Source organism: Saccopteryx leptura, chromosome 3, assembly GCF_036850995.1.
Source record: "Saccopteryx leptura isolate mSacLep1 chromosome 3, mSacLep1_pri_phased_curated, whole genome shotgun sequence".
NCBI classification, from domain to species: Eukaryota; Metazoa; Chordata; class Mammalia; order Chiroptera; family Emballonuridae; genus Saccopteryx; species Saccopteryx leptura.
In genome coordinates, this window is record NC_089505.1 from 14,359,873 (window position 1) to 14,379,351 (window position 19,479).

General features: G+C 39.3%; 1 protein-coding gene across 2 annotated transcripts in view; it reads left to right on the forward strand.

The window, feature by feature from the left end:
- SYNE1 (spectrin repeat containing nuclear envelope protein 1) overlaps positions 1-19,479 on the forward strand; it is a 446,717-nt gene that overhangs the window by 314,627 nt on the left and 112,611 nt on the right. For both annotated transcript variants that reach the window (XM_066372972.1, XM_066372973.1), the window contains 7 exons: positions 955-1,086; positions 2,030-2,139; positions 6,086-6,242; positions 9,365-9,496; positions 9,697-9,852; positions 9,986-10,195; positions 16,738-16,839. In XM_066372972.1, coding sequence (XP_066229069.1) covers positions 955-1,086; positions 2,030-2,139; positions 6,086-6,242; positions 9,365-9,496; positions 9,697-9,852; positions 9,986-10,195; positions 16,738-16,839 — 999 coding nt within the window. The remainder of the gene's footprint in view (positions 1-954; positions 1,087-2,029; positions 2,140-6,085; positions 6,243-9,364; positions 9,497-9,696; positions 9,853-9,985; positions 10,196-16,737; positions 16,840-19,479) is intronic.

The window sequence follows — 19,479 nt, forward strand, 5'->3', positions numbered from 1 at the left end:
TCGGCAAAGAACCAAAGGACAGGAGCAGCAGCCCCAGAACTAGACAGCAGGACCTCTCCTCTGTGGACACAACCCGTAAAGTGTCCCTCATCTCTGGCCCTCCACCCCCACCCCCCATGCTCCAGCCCCAGCCGACCCTTCACTGCTATTGCCCAGTGAGATGCCACATTTCCTTCTTCTCAGGCCTCTGCTCCCGCTGTCCCTGGGCCTGGAGGGCCCACGCCTCCACCTCTGTCGTTATTCAGGGCTCAGTGCAGTTGTCTGCCCCGAACATGCCCGCCCTGGGCAGCCTGGAGAACCCTCTCCCTTCCCTTTCTGTCCCGTCACCTACTTTCCGTTTCCTGGTAGCTCTTACCTCCCCTCCCCTGGTTGTCTGTCTCCCCAGCAGGGCCCCTGGCTGCCTCCTTCTTGGTAAAACATCCTCAGTGCCTAGAGCAGCGACGGATGGACAGTGGGTACTTAATAGGTACTTAGTGCATGAACAGTATTCAAGTTTATCTTTTGACATATGCACACACCTATGTGAGTAGGAAAAGCTCTCTCATTCAGAAGGAATTCCATCCCATTACGGGCCTTTCAGATTCCGTCGGAATGATCAGGCAGGAAGGATGCATTCCTGCCGGTAATAAGTCATAACTCTTGCCTTTCTCCCTTGCCAAGGCCAGCAGTGGCAGCAGACGGCCGTGGGGTCTGGTCCTGGTGGTACAAGTAGAGGAAGTGAGGTCTAGAGTGATTGTGTCCCTGTGTAGAACATTCTGGAATAATAGCTGGTGACCACATCTGTCAGCTACACAAAATGCCACCAATTCGATGGGGTTTGTGTTAGCATTTTTTGTGTTTTCAGTGGAGCCGCTCTGGTATGACACAGACCACACTAAAGCAGCTGTCGCTCCGCTTTGGTTGGGGCTTTCCTGTGGGTAGTATGAGTCTTGATTTCTGCCTCGTTGAAAACAGGGAACAGCACCAGAGAAGGAGGAGAGTGATGGTGACCAGACTGCCACCCCGAGGCCCGGCGTCCAGGAATGGCTGGCCCAGGCGCGCTCCACCTGGGCCCAGCAGCGGCAGAGCAGTCTCCAGCAACAGAAAGTAAGCACCTCCCACCTCTCCAGCCCGCAGGCCTGCCGAGCGAGCGCTGGAGAGAAATGTGGACAAGGACACGTGACTTGGTGACTTGCATACTAGAGACAGAATGAGCCGTTGTCGCCTCTCTGGACACATCGGGCCAAATGTTACAGCGAACTGCCTTGTGACTGCTGCAGTGCCTTTCTTTAAGAAAACTTTACAAATAGTGTAACAATGAAAAATCCTCCTTATTGAGATGACCTATTCCATTTCCAGACATGCCCCAGTTTCAAGGCTCTTTTATATAAGAAACACCTCAGCATGTCCTCTGAGAATTGGCAAAAGTCTGAGTTACATGGTGTGTTTTTTTAATGCAAATTATTTTCTATTTGCAAGTTGATACCACCATAAAATAAGATTGCAAATTATTGCCTGATTTAAAAAGAAATGAGCTTTGATGAATTACAAATTATTTCTCACTGATACTTTAACTTTATGAATTGGGCATATTAAAATATTTTAATTCTTTTTCAAAGAGCAAAGGTGTTTATTATAAAATATGAAAAAGTAAAACCGAATGCATTGATAATCCAATTTATCCAGTAAGTGGGGAATTAAAGAGCAGTTGCACTCAAGGATCTATCTCAGCTGGGAAAAGGCAATCTTCACTCTGAAAAATGCAAGTGCACTTTGCACCACGTGAGGGCAGCATTGCCCAGCAGAACGTTCATGCCCCATTGACTTTCCCCAAGGGATTTCGGTTCTCTTTTACCAAAGCCAGGAAGGCTCTAGAGCACTTTGGCGAGGTGTTTGAGCATTTGCCTAAAACACACATTTATATGCAATGTTCAAATTTAAAAAGTTACTGCAAGAGTTCTCCGGGACTTTTGTAGACATGGAGCCGTGATTGTAGAGGATGCTCATAAACAAAGACGCCTGTGTTTGTTTGTTTGTTTTCCTTGAGCAGGAGCTGGAGCAGGAACTGGCCGAGCAGAAGAGCCTCCTCCGGTCAGTAGCCAGCCGCGGGGAGGAGATTCTAACCCAGCACTCAGCTGCCGAGACCGCTACTGGCGCTCGGTAGGGTTCGACACATTCTCTTCTGGTCACTGTTTTCCTAACATTTGAAAATATATAAATACCTCAGTCAAGCTTTTATTTTACACATCTGCAAAAACACCATCCTTTTGTTTTCCCTTTACGGTATTTGGTTTGCTTGCGTTTTGGACATTTTTTGTGCAGCAGAAATATAGCTAGGGATGATGATGGCTGACTTGGCTTTTTTCCAGTATGCTCAGCGTCTCCGTCCAGAGAAGATACTTACGACCTCCAACAGTCAGAGGGACGGTGAACTGGCCCCCTGTGTAAAAAGTTTGGGGACCCTTGCCTTAGTTGTTCATTGATTGCTTTCTCATATGTGCCTTGACCGTGGGCCTTCAGCAGAGCGAGTGACCCCTTGCTCAAGGCAGCAACCTTGGGTCCAAGCTGGTGAGCCTTGTTCAAACCAGATGAGCCCGTGCTCAAGCTGGCAACCCCGGGGTTTCGAAACTGGGTCCTCTGCCTCCCAGTCTGATGCTCTACCCACTGCGCCACCGCCTGGTCAGTCGAAAAGAAGTTTTAGTAACACTTGTGTTCGTATGTTATGCTCAAGGTTGTAATTTAGTAGTGTCCTTTGGCAACTCTGATATGGTAGATAGCTTTAACTCCATTGACTCCAATTTTCTCACTTTTGAACATTTATTAGGAGGAAACAACTAAAAGAGGAAATACATATTATGAAGATAAGTTTTGAAATATAATTTATCATTCCAAATTGAAAAGACAGAAATTGCCCCTACTATGAAAAGCCTTGGAAAAAAATGTGCCCCAATGTGTTCAGAAAATATATTTGTGATACTAAGGGAAAATGGGATGTAAATTGCACATACAGTATATATGTAGGTAAGAGTCAGACTAGCATGTAGATTATTAACACTGACTGGAGAGGAAGGACTTGGGGATTTTCTTTTCATTTTCAGTTTAATCAGTGCTGACAGAATGTTGCTGACATATCACATCAGTGTTGACTATATACACATATATCTATATAAGTATATACATGGGGCAAAAGTAGGTTTACAGAGATTCATATGGAAAATAATACAATAGTTAGTAAATAATAATACAATAATAAACTGCATTTCGTGTACTCACAACTCTAAACTCACTCTTGCCATACCCGGTAGATATGTGTTTAAGATTTTCAAGGGAAAAATGATAAAAAAAAAACCCCAAAAACTAAAGTGCAATTATAATAGACATTATGACAAAACATGTAGAAAATTGGAAGGCATTTTAAAAATAAATATTAATACAATTAATAAATATCAATTAAAATAGGAATGACATATATTATAGCATCTATAGTTAGGATTTCCATGAAAATAACCCTAAAACTCTAAAAGTTGCTTTAAAATATTAAGGGGTTTTGAAATCTTCTACTGTGTGTCATGCTTAGAAACGCTGGCGAGGCCGTCGCAGGTGTGTCTGTATAGATACAACATGGAAACGCTGTCCTTCCATGCTGGCTCTAGGTCCAGACTTGCCTTCACTGTGCATTCTGTATTCTGTCCCCAACCCTTCTAGGATGTTTATTCATCCCTCAGAGTTTTCTGAATATTTATTTCCACTGAGCTCTGTTTTTACAGAGGGCTCACCCATACACTGCCTCGTCGTCTGTGGACAGTCACAGAAAGAAGCAGCAGGCATCTCGCCATGGTTTCTTTCTTTCTTTCTTTCTTTCCTTGGCCTTTTAGCTTTGGACAGGACCCAGATCAAAGACAAACAACTATAAATTGCTCTTCCAAATATAAAAATATCTTAAAGAGAAATTTGCTGTGCAATACTGGCTTTCTGTACAAGATTCGCTTTAAAGACTACTTATAAAGTACTTAATTTTTATACAAATATTTTAGAAAAGTCACCTTTAAATCTAGTTGATTATAGTTCAGCTCTGCCTTTCAAGCCACTGGGAAAATATACCAAGCAAACAACCAACCATAAATTAAGCAATGTCCAGAAGACAAAAGACGAAAAGATGATATAAACATTGCTAGGGTAAAAAAACCCCAAAACCTTATATTCAGCCTTTATTTTATTAGCTGATTTTCTAAGATAGTCACTTATGAATTGGTTTATGTTAGTAGACCCCTTTGGGAGGGACATGACTTGTTTCACAGATGCAAATGTGATATATCACGGATAAGTGCTATATGATATATAGGAGGGTTGATGGGTCAAATACATGATTGCTGAGGAAACTCAAATGGAAATTACCTAATTGATATAAATATGAAAGGGAACAAAAAATATTTTCCATGGAAAATATAAGGCTATGTTCTAAGTTTTGCCTGATTTGCTGATAATATTTTATATGTGTCAGTGAAAATATAAGAATATAGATAAGAAATATCTCCTGATTTTAAACAATATTGTTATGTAAACATAAATGAATTGAAAAATGATGAGCTACACTCCATCACAAAAGACAACACAATTAAGAAATTTAATTTTATAAACACTTTAAAATTTTGTCTTTTATTTAAAAAGATTTTCTTAAAAACACACAGAAAAGTTCAGAGACTAATATAAAAACAAAATTGGAAGAAGGATCAATTTTATTTTGATATTTTTTTCATTCAATGTTGCTTTTATAGATTAATCTATGTTTATATATATATTTATATATATATATAGAGAGAGAGACCTAGTTTTTTCATTATAAGTGCTTAATGATATTTTATCTTGGGTACATGACAATTTATTCACGCATTTTCTTATTGATGGGCATTTAATTGTTTCGTTTTTTGTTTGTTTGTTACTAGCATTGTTGAATGTAAACTTCTTATATGTTTCTAACTGCACAGGTGGGATAGATTCTCTAAGTTACAATCTAGAAGTAAAATTCTTGTATTATAAGCTTATAAATACTTTTTAAGGCTTAACTTCAGCAGCATTGCCTAAAGAAACTATTGTATTCAATTATTATTCTGAGAATTAGCTTTGCAGTAGTATATGATATTATCCTGCCAATGAACTTGTCATTTTTTTTTCCACTTGAGCAAGAGTTTTTGTCACAATAATATTTACTGTCTTCTGCCTTTCAAATGTCATGGTTCTAGTTAGGACTTGAAAACGTCTGATAAATTAGGACCTGTTGAAACTGAGTCTCCCAGATGCTTACATTACCATTGTCATTAGACCCCACTTACTGAGTGGTTGTTATTTGCCAGAGCGAGTTTCGGACATTATGTGTATCTATCTTCTCTTACTTCAATTCCCATAATTCTGCATGACGGACAACATCTTTATTTAGAGATGAGAAACTTGAGACTCAGAGAAGGAAGTAAATGACTCAGACTCACAAATCTAATGTGCTGGAGCAGGGGTTTATTTTTTTGTGTGTGTGATTTTTAAAAAATCAGAGTTGACATTCAATATTCTATGTTTTCAGATGCACAGCACCTAGAGCAGGGACTTACAGACTCAGCTCTGTCTTGCCCTAAGCCATAGTCATTCTCAGATACACACTGCTCTCTGTCCTTAAGGATGAGATGCAGGTCCCTCCCTTCCAGGTCCTGAAACCTAATCAGGGTCCTGAAACCTGCTCTTTGGATTCTGGGTAAAAATTCTCAAAGAGTAAGTTGCATTTTTATGGTTTTGAATTAATTTGTGGGCTATTCGTCAAAGGATATGAGTCCATATACTTTCAGAATCCAAAGGATACAATTATTTCTATCTTTAACACTGAGTCGTTGTCAATGCATTTTTAAATTTTTCACTGTGCTAATGATTCAATTATAGTATCTTGATGTTAGGGTTGTTTCATTTTTTAAAAATTTAATTTATATTTTTTTAAAGTGTAAGCTAATGACTGCAATAATCTGATTGTAATTTAGAGGCCACATCTTATACACACAGTACGTTACCTAGAACTGATCACCTTTTTGCACTCATTGTGAACTTGGATTATTTATTCTTCTGACAGAGAAAAACCTGATGTGTCATCCCAGGAGTTGGGGACGGAGGGGGAGAAGTCACCTGTTGAAGACCAGATGAGAATGAAATGGGAAAGCCTGCATCAGGACTTTAGTACCAAACAGAAACTGCTGCAGAATGCTGTGGAACAGGAGCAGGAGCAAGTGGTATCAAACCTTTTGCTTTTATAAATTATTATAAACAGTGTACAGCTTTGCTGAAACAATGTAACCTTGCAATCATCTGTCTTTTCATTATCAATCCCAAAATAAGACAACATGAGACAAATTATTCTTCCTATCTTTCTTTCCTTTTCCCTTTCCTTCCCTTTCCTTTCCTTCCCTTCCCTTCCCTTTCCTTTCCTTTCCTCTTTCTTTCTTCTTTCTTTCTTTCTTTCTTTCTTTCTTTCTTTCTTTCTTTCTTTCTTTCTTTCTTTCTTTCTTTCTTTCATTTCTTTCTTGCTTTATTTCTTGCTTTTTCTTTTTACTTTTTTTATTCAGTGAGAGGAGGGGATACAGAGACAGATTCCTGCATGCACCCCGATCAGTAGCCACCCGGCATGCCCACTAGAGGGCGCTGCTCTGTTGCAACCGGAGCCATTCTAGTGCCTGAGGTGGAGGCCATGGAGCCATCCTCAGTGCTCAGGGCCAACTCACTTCTATTGAGCCATGGCTGCAGGAGGGAAGAGAGAGAGAATTGAGAGGACAGGGGTGGAGAAGCAGATGGGCACTTCTCCTTTGTGCCCTGACTGGAAATCGAACCCAGGACATCCATACACAGGCTGATGCTCTACCACTGAGCCAACTGACCAGAGCCCCTACATTTTTTATAACAAGACTATTTCACATTTCCCCTAATAATTACATATGTATATGTGAAAACTTGATTTCTACATACTGTTTTCCTCAGAGATGATTAATATCTGATTATAGTGGTACCTTGAGATATGAACAGACCAATATACGAATTTTTTAAGATACGAGCTGTGACTCGGTCCATATTTTTGTTTGAGATCTGAGCGAAATTTCGAGATACAAGTCGTGATTCGGGAAGCTGCCGCTAGTTGGCGCGTTGGCGCACGGGTCCAGTATCAGCAGTCTGAAATACGAGTTGACTGACTTAAGAGCTCGGTTACAGAATGAATTAAATTTGTATCTCAAGGTACCACTGTACTCACTAGCATAAACCATTGCATTTTAAGTGTCCCCTCTTTTTTCACAACTTTGAAAATTATGGATGTAAACCAGGGGAATACACATCTAGGACAAAAGAAATTCCAAAAATTTGGAACTGAATTGTCAAGTTATCTTATTTTTCATTACTTCTTTTTATATTTAATATCATAGTTTCAGAAGATCTTACTGGGAAACTCTGGGGACCTCAGTAGTTATAAAAGGAGGGGGAGCCAGTGGTCAGCTGGAATTGTTCCTGTGACCCATGCTCAGGCTGGTTTGCAAGACAAGTAGGGACTGTGCGATATTGGATCTGGTTCCACCATGCGAGCCAAATCCAATGGAACTGACCATAGCAACTGAAGGTTTCAGGTAAATAGCTATTAGCTTGCTCTAAGCAGAAGTCAAAGAGTTAGAGGAGGCCCTGGCTGGTTGGCTCAGTGGTAGAGCGTTGGCCTGGCGTGCAGGAGTACCGGGTTCGATTCCCGGCCAGGGCACACAGGAGAAGCGCCCATCTGCTTCTCCACCCCTCCCCCTCTCCTTCCTCTCTGTCTCTCTCTTCCCCTCCCGTAGCCAAGGCTCCATTGGAGCAAAGTTGGCCCGGGTGCTGAGGATGGCTCCATGGCCTCTGCCCCAGGCGCTGGAGTGGCTCTGGTTGCAACAGAGCAACAGCCCAGATGGGCAGAGCATCGCCCCCTGGTGAGCATGCCAGGTGGATCCTGGTCAGGCACATGTGAGAGTCTGTCTGACTGCCTCCCCATTTCCAGGTTCGGAAAAATACAAAAAAAAAAAAAAAAAGAGAGAGGAATCGAGGCTGGTGAGTGTGGCCAGACCCAGCCAGCTCTCTCACTCCTCAGGCTCCTAGCTTGACTTCATCATTTCTGATGTAGATCTCAGGGACTTGCCTGCTAGCTCATCTTCATGTTCTAGAACTTCCCCACTCCTTGGCTGGAAGGGATATTTATTACAATCGGGGATTGAGTCAGATAAATCCAGGACACATCTAGTAACATTCCATGCTATCCTTCTTAATTCATTAGATGCCCAACTCCTAGATTCCAGCTGTAGTCTGCTCCCCTTCAAGCACCTGCGTGACTCACCCAGGATTGCAGACCTTGTGCGTCTGCCCCTTACCTGCTCTGGCTGGGAGAGCGCCTCTTTCTCTCAGCCAGTGCCATCCATGCCTGCAGGGTGGGATGCGGGTCTGACCATTTTGTACACTGGGCATACTTACTACCCCCCAGTGCAGAAACAGGCACTTATTTTGGGTAGGGAGGTCAAGGTTCCCTAGGTCAAAAGGCATCTATCTTTTAGATCCATTTTCTTCTGTGCATGTCCAGTATGTTTAGTGTTCCCACTGTAGAACACCCTACCTGGCTCCTGCTCATGGGCACCTGTAACCAAACCAAGGAAAAATTTCACACAGCTCTCAAAAAATTAAGCAACCGTGATAGAGTCTGTAAGCAGGAAGTCGGAAAGAAGCAGAAGGAAAAGTGGAAAGCCAACTAGAGCGCACGCAGTATATAGATGCGGGATTTAAGATGATGGATTTTAAAGAGATGCTAGGTGTGGCGAGCATCCCAGCCACAGGGGGTGTCGGCCTGGGGCGTGAGAGGAGAAGGGGTAGTCAGCCTGACAGGGAAGGTAGAGAAAGGACAGGACCTGAGTTTGATGGGAAGCATCAATGAAAAGCCGAGTGCTGGGCTGTGGCCAGGTCCTCACTGGGGAGACCTTCCGTATGTGTGAAGCAGTTTAGGGGAGGACGGGAATGATTAGAGCGGAAGGGTCAGTCTGGATCCGGTATTTAGAATGGATTACTTCATCATGGCTAGAGCTCAACCAAAAAGACACATTGACAGAAAGGCTGTCAGATTGCAGGCATTCTTTCCCACCAGTTTTTTTTTTTTTTAAGTCCGTCAGTAGAAGCGTGGCTCTTGCCGACTCTGGTCACTGTGTGTAATGGACATGGTGTGTGGTAGAGGTCGTCATTCTCTAGAAGAGGTTTTTTTTTGTAAGAACAGCTTTTCTAGCATCTGCTTCTGTGTGTGCAGTTCTAAACGGGAACACCCGGACAGAGTGTGTGTGCTCTTGAGTCAGCGGCCCCTGTTTTTCTGCAGCTGTACAGCAGGCCGAGTCGGCTCCTGTCCGGCGTGCCCCTGTACAAAGGGGACGGGCAGACTCAGGACAAATCTGCAGTGGCGTCTCTGCTGGATGGACTGAACCAGGCCTTCGAGGAGGCTTCGTCCCAGGTAGGGTTGTGCTCTGAGTTTGCTCCTGGATCTGGGTCCTCACAAAGTTGTTCCACCCTGGGCATGAACTGCTGAGACCCAGCCCTAGTGACTAGCCCCAAAAGGCAGACCCACTAGACCCCAAAGTCTCATTCTGATATTTTCTTTGATTTCTCAAAATGCTCTAATTAATTCCTTCTTCCTCTTCTTTTTTTCTCCAGGGTGGAGGCACTAAGAGGCAAAACATTCACTTGGAACAGAAGTTATATGACGGGGTCTCAGCTACCTCGACTTGGTTGGACAACGTGGAAGAACGCTTGTTTGCCGCCACAGCCCTCCTACCGGAAGAAACAGAAACTTGCCTCTTCAACCAAGAGGTCAGTTTGGCAGCTTGTGCCCGTGAGTGTATGACGTCACAAAGCACTTGACTTTCTCTGAGCTCAAGACTTGGTTTGTATGTGGGTTCCTCGATCTAAACGTTGACATGCCCTTCTCTTTCATCAACCCTAGACCCTGGCCAAAGATATTAAGGAGATGTCTGAAGAAATGGATAAGAACAAGAACTTGTTTTCCCAAGCATTTCCGGAGGACGGCGATAACCGCGATGTCATCGAAGACACTTTGGGGTGTCTTTTGGGGAGGTTATCCTTGTTAGACTCTGTAGTAAATCAGCGATGTCATCAGATGAAGGAAAGACTTCAGCAAATACTAAATTTCCAGGTAAGACATTATCAAGAGGCATCTGCCCATTCTCCAGCCATAGTCGGTCATAAGCAGGATGTCTTACTGAGGTATTATACACCTAGACCTATTTTCTTTTCAAGTGTTTCAATGAACAGCAAGAACATTACAAGAAAACTGAGAGATTAACTCAAGGGTTAGAAAACTTAAGAGTTTTATGCTCCTAGAAATGCAGGTTGAGAAAACCAGCCTGTCAAACTAACGGCTCAAAAGGACTTTAATTTCAACCAATGAAAATCATATTTCTGACACATTCTGATTATAATTTCCAGTTGCTGATAGTGGAGTTTAAAACATAGAACCAAAGAAACCTGCAGTAAGGGCTGTAATACAGAATGAACCCTGGACTCCAGTATCCAGGCCCGCTGAAAGTAACTATGGCCTAATTAGTTCCACCTGTGTTAAAATATATTGCGTTACTTCCCAATCCCAGCTCCTCAGACGGACTGTTTTTTAGCTCCAAACTCTAGAGTTCTGTTGCCAAAGAACAATCATGTGCTTTTGAAACTTTTTCTACGACTATAAATTTCAGCCAATGCAAAAGTTGCTGATAAACTTGTACTGTTGATTTTCATTCCTAATAAAAAGTACCCTTTGGGAATACTTCAATTTTAATTGAATTTTATTTTTAACAAACATAGGACTTTTATAAAATGAATACCTGTGTTTATGGCCAAGAGTTTAATGTAAAAATGTTGATTTCCAAAAAAATAAAAAGAAAGAATGAATACTGTAAAATGTTAAATAAATGTCGCATTAGCCAAGAACCGTTCAAAGCCAATGTCTCTGGGTTCAAATGCTGAATTTGTAACTACTGCTGTAGAACCTTAGCTGCTTCTCAGAGCCTTTGTGTCCACAACTATTAAATCACAGCCATATTATTGCCTAATAGGGTTTTATGAGGATAAAATGGTTAAAATATGTAAAATACTTTGAACACTGTGTGAGAGGTAGTAAGGACTCAGCAAGTTTTGTTGGTATTGTTGTTGGTACTAATAGTAATGCTTGTTATAACAGATTAGGATCTGAAACCTATGGAAGGGTTAAATAAATTACTTCTACAAGGTTATCCAACCATCAAGAACTAAAGCCAGGATTTGACTCAAAGAATATCTCAAAGATTATCACTGGGGAACAAAATTTTTATTGCATCCACAAAAACACTTGTTTTTTACCTAATTCGAGTGTGCTGATCTCAAATCTGACATCAGTTTTTCTCTGTAAGCTACAATTTTTTTGCAATTCAAGATTTTAGGTTTTCATCTTATTGTAAAATTTTCAACATTTAGTTTAACATAATAAAGAAGAATGTCTTCTTGGGCATCATCTTTGTGAAATATAATAATTTATATAATGCAATAAATACACGAATACACTAAAAGATATGATTGCATCAGAATTTGTCTACAATTCTGAAATAGAACATATTAAAACACTTATTTTAATCATAAAATTTGTGCAAAACTTATTTAAATTCTATTCAGGCAAAAATTTGCGTTTGTAGCTCTTGCGTTTGTGAACTTGTTGAGGACAATCTCGTTTGATGCTTCAGCAATAGTCTGCTCATCACTAACAGCTCCAAGATTTTCGGGAAACTTATCAAGGTGACTGTTCAGGAAGTGAATCTTAATGCTCATGTTATATCCAATGTCGTGGAAAGCTAACAGCATCCTTTGAACCAGAAGTTCATAGTTTTCTGCTTTTTTGTTGCCAAGGAAGTTCTTTGTAACTGCCACAAACGACTGCCATGCTGCTTTCTCCTCATTATTCATCTTCCTGGCAAATTCTTCATCACGTATGAGGGTTCAAATTTGAGGTCCATCAAATACACCCAGTTTTATCTTCTCGAAAGACAAGGCAGGAAAAGCAGAAATAATATGTTGAAAGCATTCACTTTCTCTATTCAAAGCCTGAACAAACTGCTTCATTAAGCCAAGTTTGATGTGAAGTGGGGGAAAAAATGATCCTGTCTCGATTAACTACAGGTTCAGTCACAATATTTTGCATTCCTACTTCCAGAGCTTCATGTTTCGGACACTCCTTCTGTGTCTAGTGTTTCTCCTGAGTTTGGCTGTCCCACAAACACAGAAAGCAAGGATACTTCATGAAACCTCTCTGTTGTCCTAGCAGGAAATTTACCATTTTAAGATTCACATAAATGATCCAGTTATGCTCCTCATACTTCAGAAAGTCGAGGACAATTTTTATGTCATTCTTACTAAGTCATTCAATTCAGGTTGGCTAAACTGCTGAGGGGTTAATGACTGCTTGGCATCAGAAGAAGACCCTTCAGATTCTACAACCATTTCCTCATGCATTTTATCAAAATACACTTGATCACCATGTTCACTTTTTTCATCCTTAGAAGAAATAAAACCATTGAAAACTGGAACTGAGAGTGTCTCAGAGTGTAAGATAGGTCGTATTGCTGAAGGAATATTAGGATATGCGATCATTTCTTCCCAATGCCCTTTGTATGGATCGGACAGAAATTACAGTCACTGCTGTGGTCCTTAGGTTCACGCCAAACCATGGGAATACCAAAAGGCATTCCTTTGCATTTTCCTTTTGTCCAGTCATGAAGCATTTCCTCACAATTATGACACACAATATGAGAAGCCCAATTCTTGTCTTGATCGCCAAGGGGAACTTGAAAATAGGCAATATATGCACGTGTCACAAATGAAGAAATACTGTGCCTTTGACATTGAAGTGTGTAATAGCCACATATAACAGAAGGTGTCAGGACTATTCTTACATTTACGCCAACTCAAAGAAGCCATGATTCAATCTTAAAACAAAATAAGAGGGTGTTTTATCAGATAGTAATTTTTTACATTTAAAAACAACTACAATTATGTAAAAGTGATGTTTGTAAAACATTAATTGCCTTGTGGTTATGTTCAATCCAAGAGTTGTTGCCCTTTAACTCCAATTTAAAAACCAATGCATGCCATTAACTGTAACAAAAAGAAATTAAAATTGCATAAAAACTAGAGCATGCACCAAAACACGGATTTCAGATTTGGAATCCGCGATGTAGAAATATATAGAAACAGTTCTAAAACCTCATGCAACAGAAAAAGAAAAAAATTGTTCCCCAGTGTTATGTTTTGTATTTTATATTGTTAGGCTGACAGACGAGGAAATGGAGAATAGTAGACCCAGTCGAGGTGAATATTGAAGGTTGAACTGTTTGGAAAGCGTGTGGTGATGTTTGGATATGGGGAATGAAGGAAAGGGGGATGCTCTGACCTGAGCATCTGGGGGCATGGGCTGACAGAAGAGGAAGTGGAGAATAGTAGACCCAGTCGAGGTGAATATTGAAGGTTGAACTGTTTGGAAAGCGTGTGGTGATGTTTAGATGTGGGGAATGAAGGAAAGGGGGATTCTGACCTGAGCATCTGGGGGCATGGGCTGACAGAAGGCTGGTGGACAGCAGTCCCACTGACCAACGAGCCAGACTGAGTTGCTGGTGGATATGGGGTAGAATTAAGACATCAGGGGAATGGTCATTGTGGGCATTTGGTCATGCAAGTCTTTGGCTAGAAGAATGACTTGTAGCATTTGTATGTGTTATGTTGTGTAGCACATAGAGAGGAATGAGCACTTCACTTGGAGTTAAGAAAAGCTGGGGTTGATTACTTGGGCATTTTGCTTTGCTTGCAAAATCTCATTGCATGTACATGTATACACTGTATGGCACATCAGAAACATTGTTGTGAATCTGATGGAAACTTGTCTGATTACTTTAAAATTTATCTTGCATAATATAGTGCACTGAGTTTTGACAAGATTGTAGCCTGTCAGCCATGAAGGAGGTGGGTGAAAAGTGCAAATATGTTTGTCACTTGGGAGTATATTTCCCTTGTTCAAGTTGCCTTTAGTGTGCCAGTGTCTTCGGTACGCTGAGATTTTTATTGGTTGTTAGAGTCAGTGAGAGTAAAATGTGAACCAAGCAATGAAATACCCTGGAACTTACTTTGTGTGGGGGACCAAGAGGAAAACATGTCATCATAAAATTCTCTTTAAATTACATTCTCTATTTTTCTTTTTTAATTTAATTTTATTTATTGATTTGAGAGAGAGATAGAGAAAGAGAGGGAGAGAGGTTCGTTATTCCACTTATTTATGCATTCATTTGTTGATCTTATATGTGCCCTAACCAGGAATCGAACCCGCAACCTTGGCATATTGGGATGATGCTGGACAATGCTCTAACCAACTGAGCTAGCTAGCCAGTGCGTGTTTTCTACTTCTCTTTTCCCCCACAAGTTTCTACTTGTTGTGGCCAGCTCAAGAACAAAAACTACTATTCTGAAATGTTAGTGTTCCAGTTTAATTAAAAAAGTTCAAGTCACAAACCATTTTATTTTACTTCACACCAAGCCCATGGTCTGCTGTCAGTGCTCAATAGTTATTGGAGCGGTATGCCTTCATTTTCCATTTAACCTTTGAATATTAGCTTTGGCCAGACTGCTAACATTATCCAATGCCCAACAGGCAGTAGGGAAGAGTGCGTAGATGTTATATAGATGTATATATATCTACGTGGAATCAAATTGTTTATCAACTCTTCTGTGTGTAAAGAATGTTTACCCATAGACTTGCCCCCAAATAAAATTTCTAGGCATTTTTATAGTTGAGTATTTCAAGTTATTTAAATAATAAAAAATGAATTTTTTATTAAGTGAGGGAGGCAGCAAAAAATGATTTTAAAACTTGAAACTTTATGCAGGCTGTTTTGCAAACAGCTAGCTAGAGTCCTTCCTCCTTATGCTATACAAGTCATTCTAGTGACTATAAGAAAAAAATAATTGTCATGTCTGTTATGTGTGTAATGTATAGATAGGTTAATTACTTTTATATGTCACAAATGTAGTAATAGGAAATGGTTAAAGCCTTTGGATTTTCATTTTTAAGAAACTATCGACATCTATATGGTTATTGGCACCTCAGTCTTTTATTTATTAATTTTTAAATCAATCATGTTCTCTGATTTGCTGTCTTCCTGACAAGTTCCTTCCAGTAGTGTAACTTTTAGAAAAGTGAACTGTTTTCTATAATCTTGAGTAAAATATAATAAAGATAGAAAATATGCTGTTAAAATGTAAAGATGATATACAGGAAATATGTACACATTCTTTATTTCTAACCCATGTTATGTTATTTACACATATCTGCTCATTTTGATGAACTGAACTAATGTCTTAAATATTAATAGGTAAGAGACTGTATTTCTTTAGAATCTGTTCAAATGAATGGGAAAAATTTTCCCCTATGCAAACAAACAGCTAAATGTGTCATCATTCTGGTGGCCCCACATGGCCTCGTCCTGCACACGTCTGGATAACACAAACATTATCATTATTTCATAAGCAAAACTCTCATTTCTAGCACCATTTTTCCAGTCCTGTTATAACATTTTCCTATTTCATCTGCAATAAGTTTGCAGATTGGTTTGGGTTTTGGTTAGTGGTAGTTAGTTACTGCTTTTTTTCTAATTCTCCTATTCAGTGCTTGTTAAAATTTTTTTTACTGCACAGTCCACTCACTATTTTGCTCTTTAGCCTTGCGTTTTGTCTGATGATGTGCCCACACAACCCTGAAGATTTTATTTTTCCTTCCTTGGTATGATCATCCTTCTCCTCAGGCAATAGTCAGAATATTTATCTTGCTGGTGTGCACGTGTGTCTGACTTGCCCCCGTTAAGGGTGTGATGAGTCAACCAGCTCATCACATACATTTGCTGGTCAATAAGAAATAGAGCTTATTTGCTGCTATTTGGGAGAATTAAATTATCATTAGAATTTTGTCCCAGTTCATTGTTCCCTTTAGAATTGAGGACCAAAATTCTGATAGTTACCTCATTTTTGTACAAATCTAACTCAATATAAAATATATTTGGCCTTTTAAGTAAAAATAATGTTTATGAACAAAAAGTTTGAAGAAAGTCTTTTGGTTTTATCTCTTAATATATCTTTGGTCATTATGGGTAGTTATTTTCTAAACTTCTGGATGGCTTTATAAAAGCTTGGGCAAATTCTTTGAAATTAGGGGAAAGCAGAAAGTGAGGGAAAGAGAGAGGAGAGGAGAGGGAAAAAGGGAATCATATTATTTTTAAGAATCATATTTTTTTCCCAAATTGAGGTAAAAAACTGTAGTTTGTTTTACTGCATAGAAGTCATTAGTGGAATATTTCTGCTGGAATGCTTAAATGTGCACATTTATCTCAGACATAACAATATTAAGATAACCAATATTGCTTTTTTATTTATATACCTATATGTCTCCATTTATATTGTATTGGAAATGATTTGTGTAATAAATGCTTCAAAAATCTATTTCAGCTCTTGGATAAATTGTTACCAATTTCTTTCACCTTCCCATAGAACAGTATTGTTTTTTAGGGGTTTTTTTGGACATAAAATTCCTATACCTGCATATTGTTTCTAAGACCATGTGTTATATTGAATTCCCCAGGGCATGTGTTAAGTCTTTCTTTTCCTTCTCCTCCCTAGAATGATCTAAAGGTGCTGTTTACATCACTGGCTGACAACAAATACATCCTTCTGCAGAAACTGGCGAATGTATTTGAACAGCCCGTGGCGGAGCAGATAGAGGTATTTACAGTTGCCTTTTTCCAGAAGAGCAAATGCATAGAGTACATCAGGTTTACTATGAAATGTCAGATAGTCTACGAAAGGTTAAGGGTTTACTATGGCATTTTGTTTGTCACATGTTGTGTTTTAAATAGCTGGCCAGGTTACATTGACTCTTTCACTTCTATTTGCACCGAACTAGGAAATATAAGCTGAGGAAAGGTGTCAGTGACCTAAGCAGGAAGTCAAACTGTCCTGGTGGTGATATAGAAGAAGCACTGTGGACATTCAGAAGAGGCGTAGATTACCTGCAGCAGAAGTATCAAATATTAATAGACCATAAGGCTGTGGGTTTATTGCTGTGCTCTCTATTCTGTTCCATTGAGCTATATGTTAATCCTTGTGCCAATTGATTCTTGTGCTGTTTTTATTACTATGGCCTTATAGTGTTGTGTGATATCAGATAGTTTGATAACGCCAACTGTTTTTCTTTCTCAAGATTGCTGAGACTACTCAAGGTCTATTGTGTTTCCGTATACATTTTTGGAATATTTTTTCTAGATCTGTGAGATATGCCATTGGTATTTCAATAAGAATAGTGTTGAATCTGTAGATTGCTTTGGGTAGTATGGACATTTTAATGATGCTAATTTTTCCTATCCATGAACATAGTATATGCTTCCACTTATTTGTATCTTCCTCAGTTTTTTTCTTTAGTATCTTATAATTTTTTATATAAGGTAGACCTTTTACATCCTGGATTAACTTTATTTCTAGGTACTTTTTTCTTTTTGCAATATTAAGTGGTATTATTTTCTTAATTCTCTGACAGTTCATTATCATATGTATAAAAATGTCCCCTGATTTCTGAACACTAATTTTGTTTCGTGCTACTTTGCCAGATTTATTTATTAGATCTAGTAGTTTTTTGGTGGAGTCTTTAGGGTTTTCTATGTACTGTACCATGTCATCTGCAAATAATGACAGTTTTACTTCCTTCTTTCCAATTTGGATACCTTTTATTTCTTCTTCTTGTCTGACTGCTGTGCCTAGTGCTTCCAGTACTATGTTGAATGAAAGTGGTGAAAGCAGACATTCTTGTCTTGTTCCCTGTCTTAAGGGAAACGATTGTAGATTTTGCTCATTGAGAATGATGTTGACTGTGGATTTGTAATATATGGCTTTTATTATGTTGAGTTTTAATCCCTATATTCACAGTTTGCTGAGAGTTTTTATCATAAATGATTGCTGGATTTTGGGGGTTTTTTTGTTTGTTGTTGTTTTTTTACAGAGAGAGAGTCAGAGAGAGGGATAGATAGGGACAGACAGACAGGAACGGAGAGAGATGAGAGCATCAATCATTAGTTTTTCATTGTGACCTTAGTTTTTCATTGATTGCTCTCTCATATGTGCCTTGACCGTGGGGCTACAGCAGACCGAGTAACCCCTTGCTCTAGCCAGCGACCTTGGGTCCAAGCTGGTGAGCTTTGCTCAAACCAAATGAGCCTGCGCTCAAGCTGGCGACCTCAGGGTCTCAAACCTGGGTCCTCCACATCCCAGTCCAATGCTCTATCCACTGCGCCACCACCGTGGTCAGGCTGATTGCTGGATTTTATCAAATCCTTTTTCTGCATCTATTGATACGTTCATGTGATTGTTACCCTTCATTTTTTTATGTGATGTATCATGTTTATTGATTTACAAATATTGTACCAATCTCGTATCTCTGGAATAAATCCCACTTGATCATGGTTTATTATCTTTTTAATATAATGTTGGATCCAGTTTGCTAATATTTTGTTGAGGACTTTAGCATTAATGTTCATCAGAGATATTTGTCTATAATTTTCTTTCTTTGTAGTATCTTTATTTGTTTTTAAAATTAAGATAATGCTGGCCTCATAAAAAGAGCTTGGAAGTTTTCCATCCTCTTGAATATTTTGGATTAGTTTGAAGATAGGTGTCAGTTCTTGGAAAGTGGTAAATTTGCCTGTGAAGCCATCTGGTCTCGGACCTTAGTTTGCTAAGAGTTTTTTGTTTACTGTTTCAGTTTCATATGTTATAATCAGTCTATTCAGATTTTCTGAATTTTCCTGATTCAGATATGGAGGATTGTATGTTTTTAGAAATGTCTCCATTTTTTCCAGGTTGTCAAATTTGTTGGCATATAGTTTATAGTATTTTCTTACAGTCCTTTGTATTTCTGTGGTATCAGTTTTTACTTCTCTTTTTTCATTTATGATTTTATTTATTTGGGTCCTCCTTTTTTCTTGATGAGTCTAGTTAAAGGTTTGTCAATCTTGTTTATTATCAAAGAACCAGCTCTTAGTATCATTGATCTCTCTCTCTCTCTCTCTCTCTCTCTCTCTATATATATATATATATGACTACTATATATATAGTCTATATATATAAGAGACTACAATATAAATATAGTCTCTTTGTCATTTATTTCCATTCTAATCTTTATTATTTTTTTCCTTCGACACACTCTGGGCTTTGTTTCTTGTTCTTTTTCTAGTTCTTTTAGGTGTTGGGTTAGATCAGGGGTCTCAAACTCGCGGCCCGCCGAACAATTTTGTGCGGCCCGCAGACTAATCCACGGGTTTACTTAATTTTATCCAAAATATTTTGAACTTCGTGGATTAGTCTGCGGGCCAC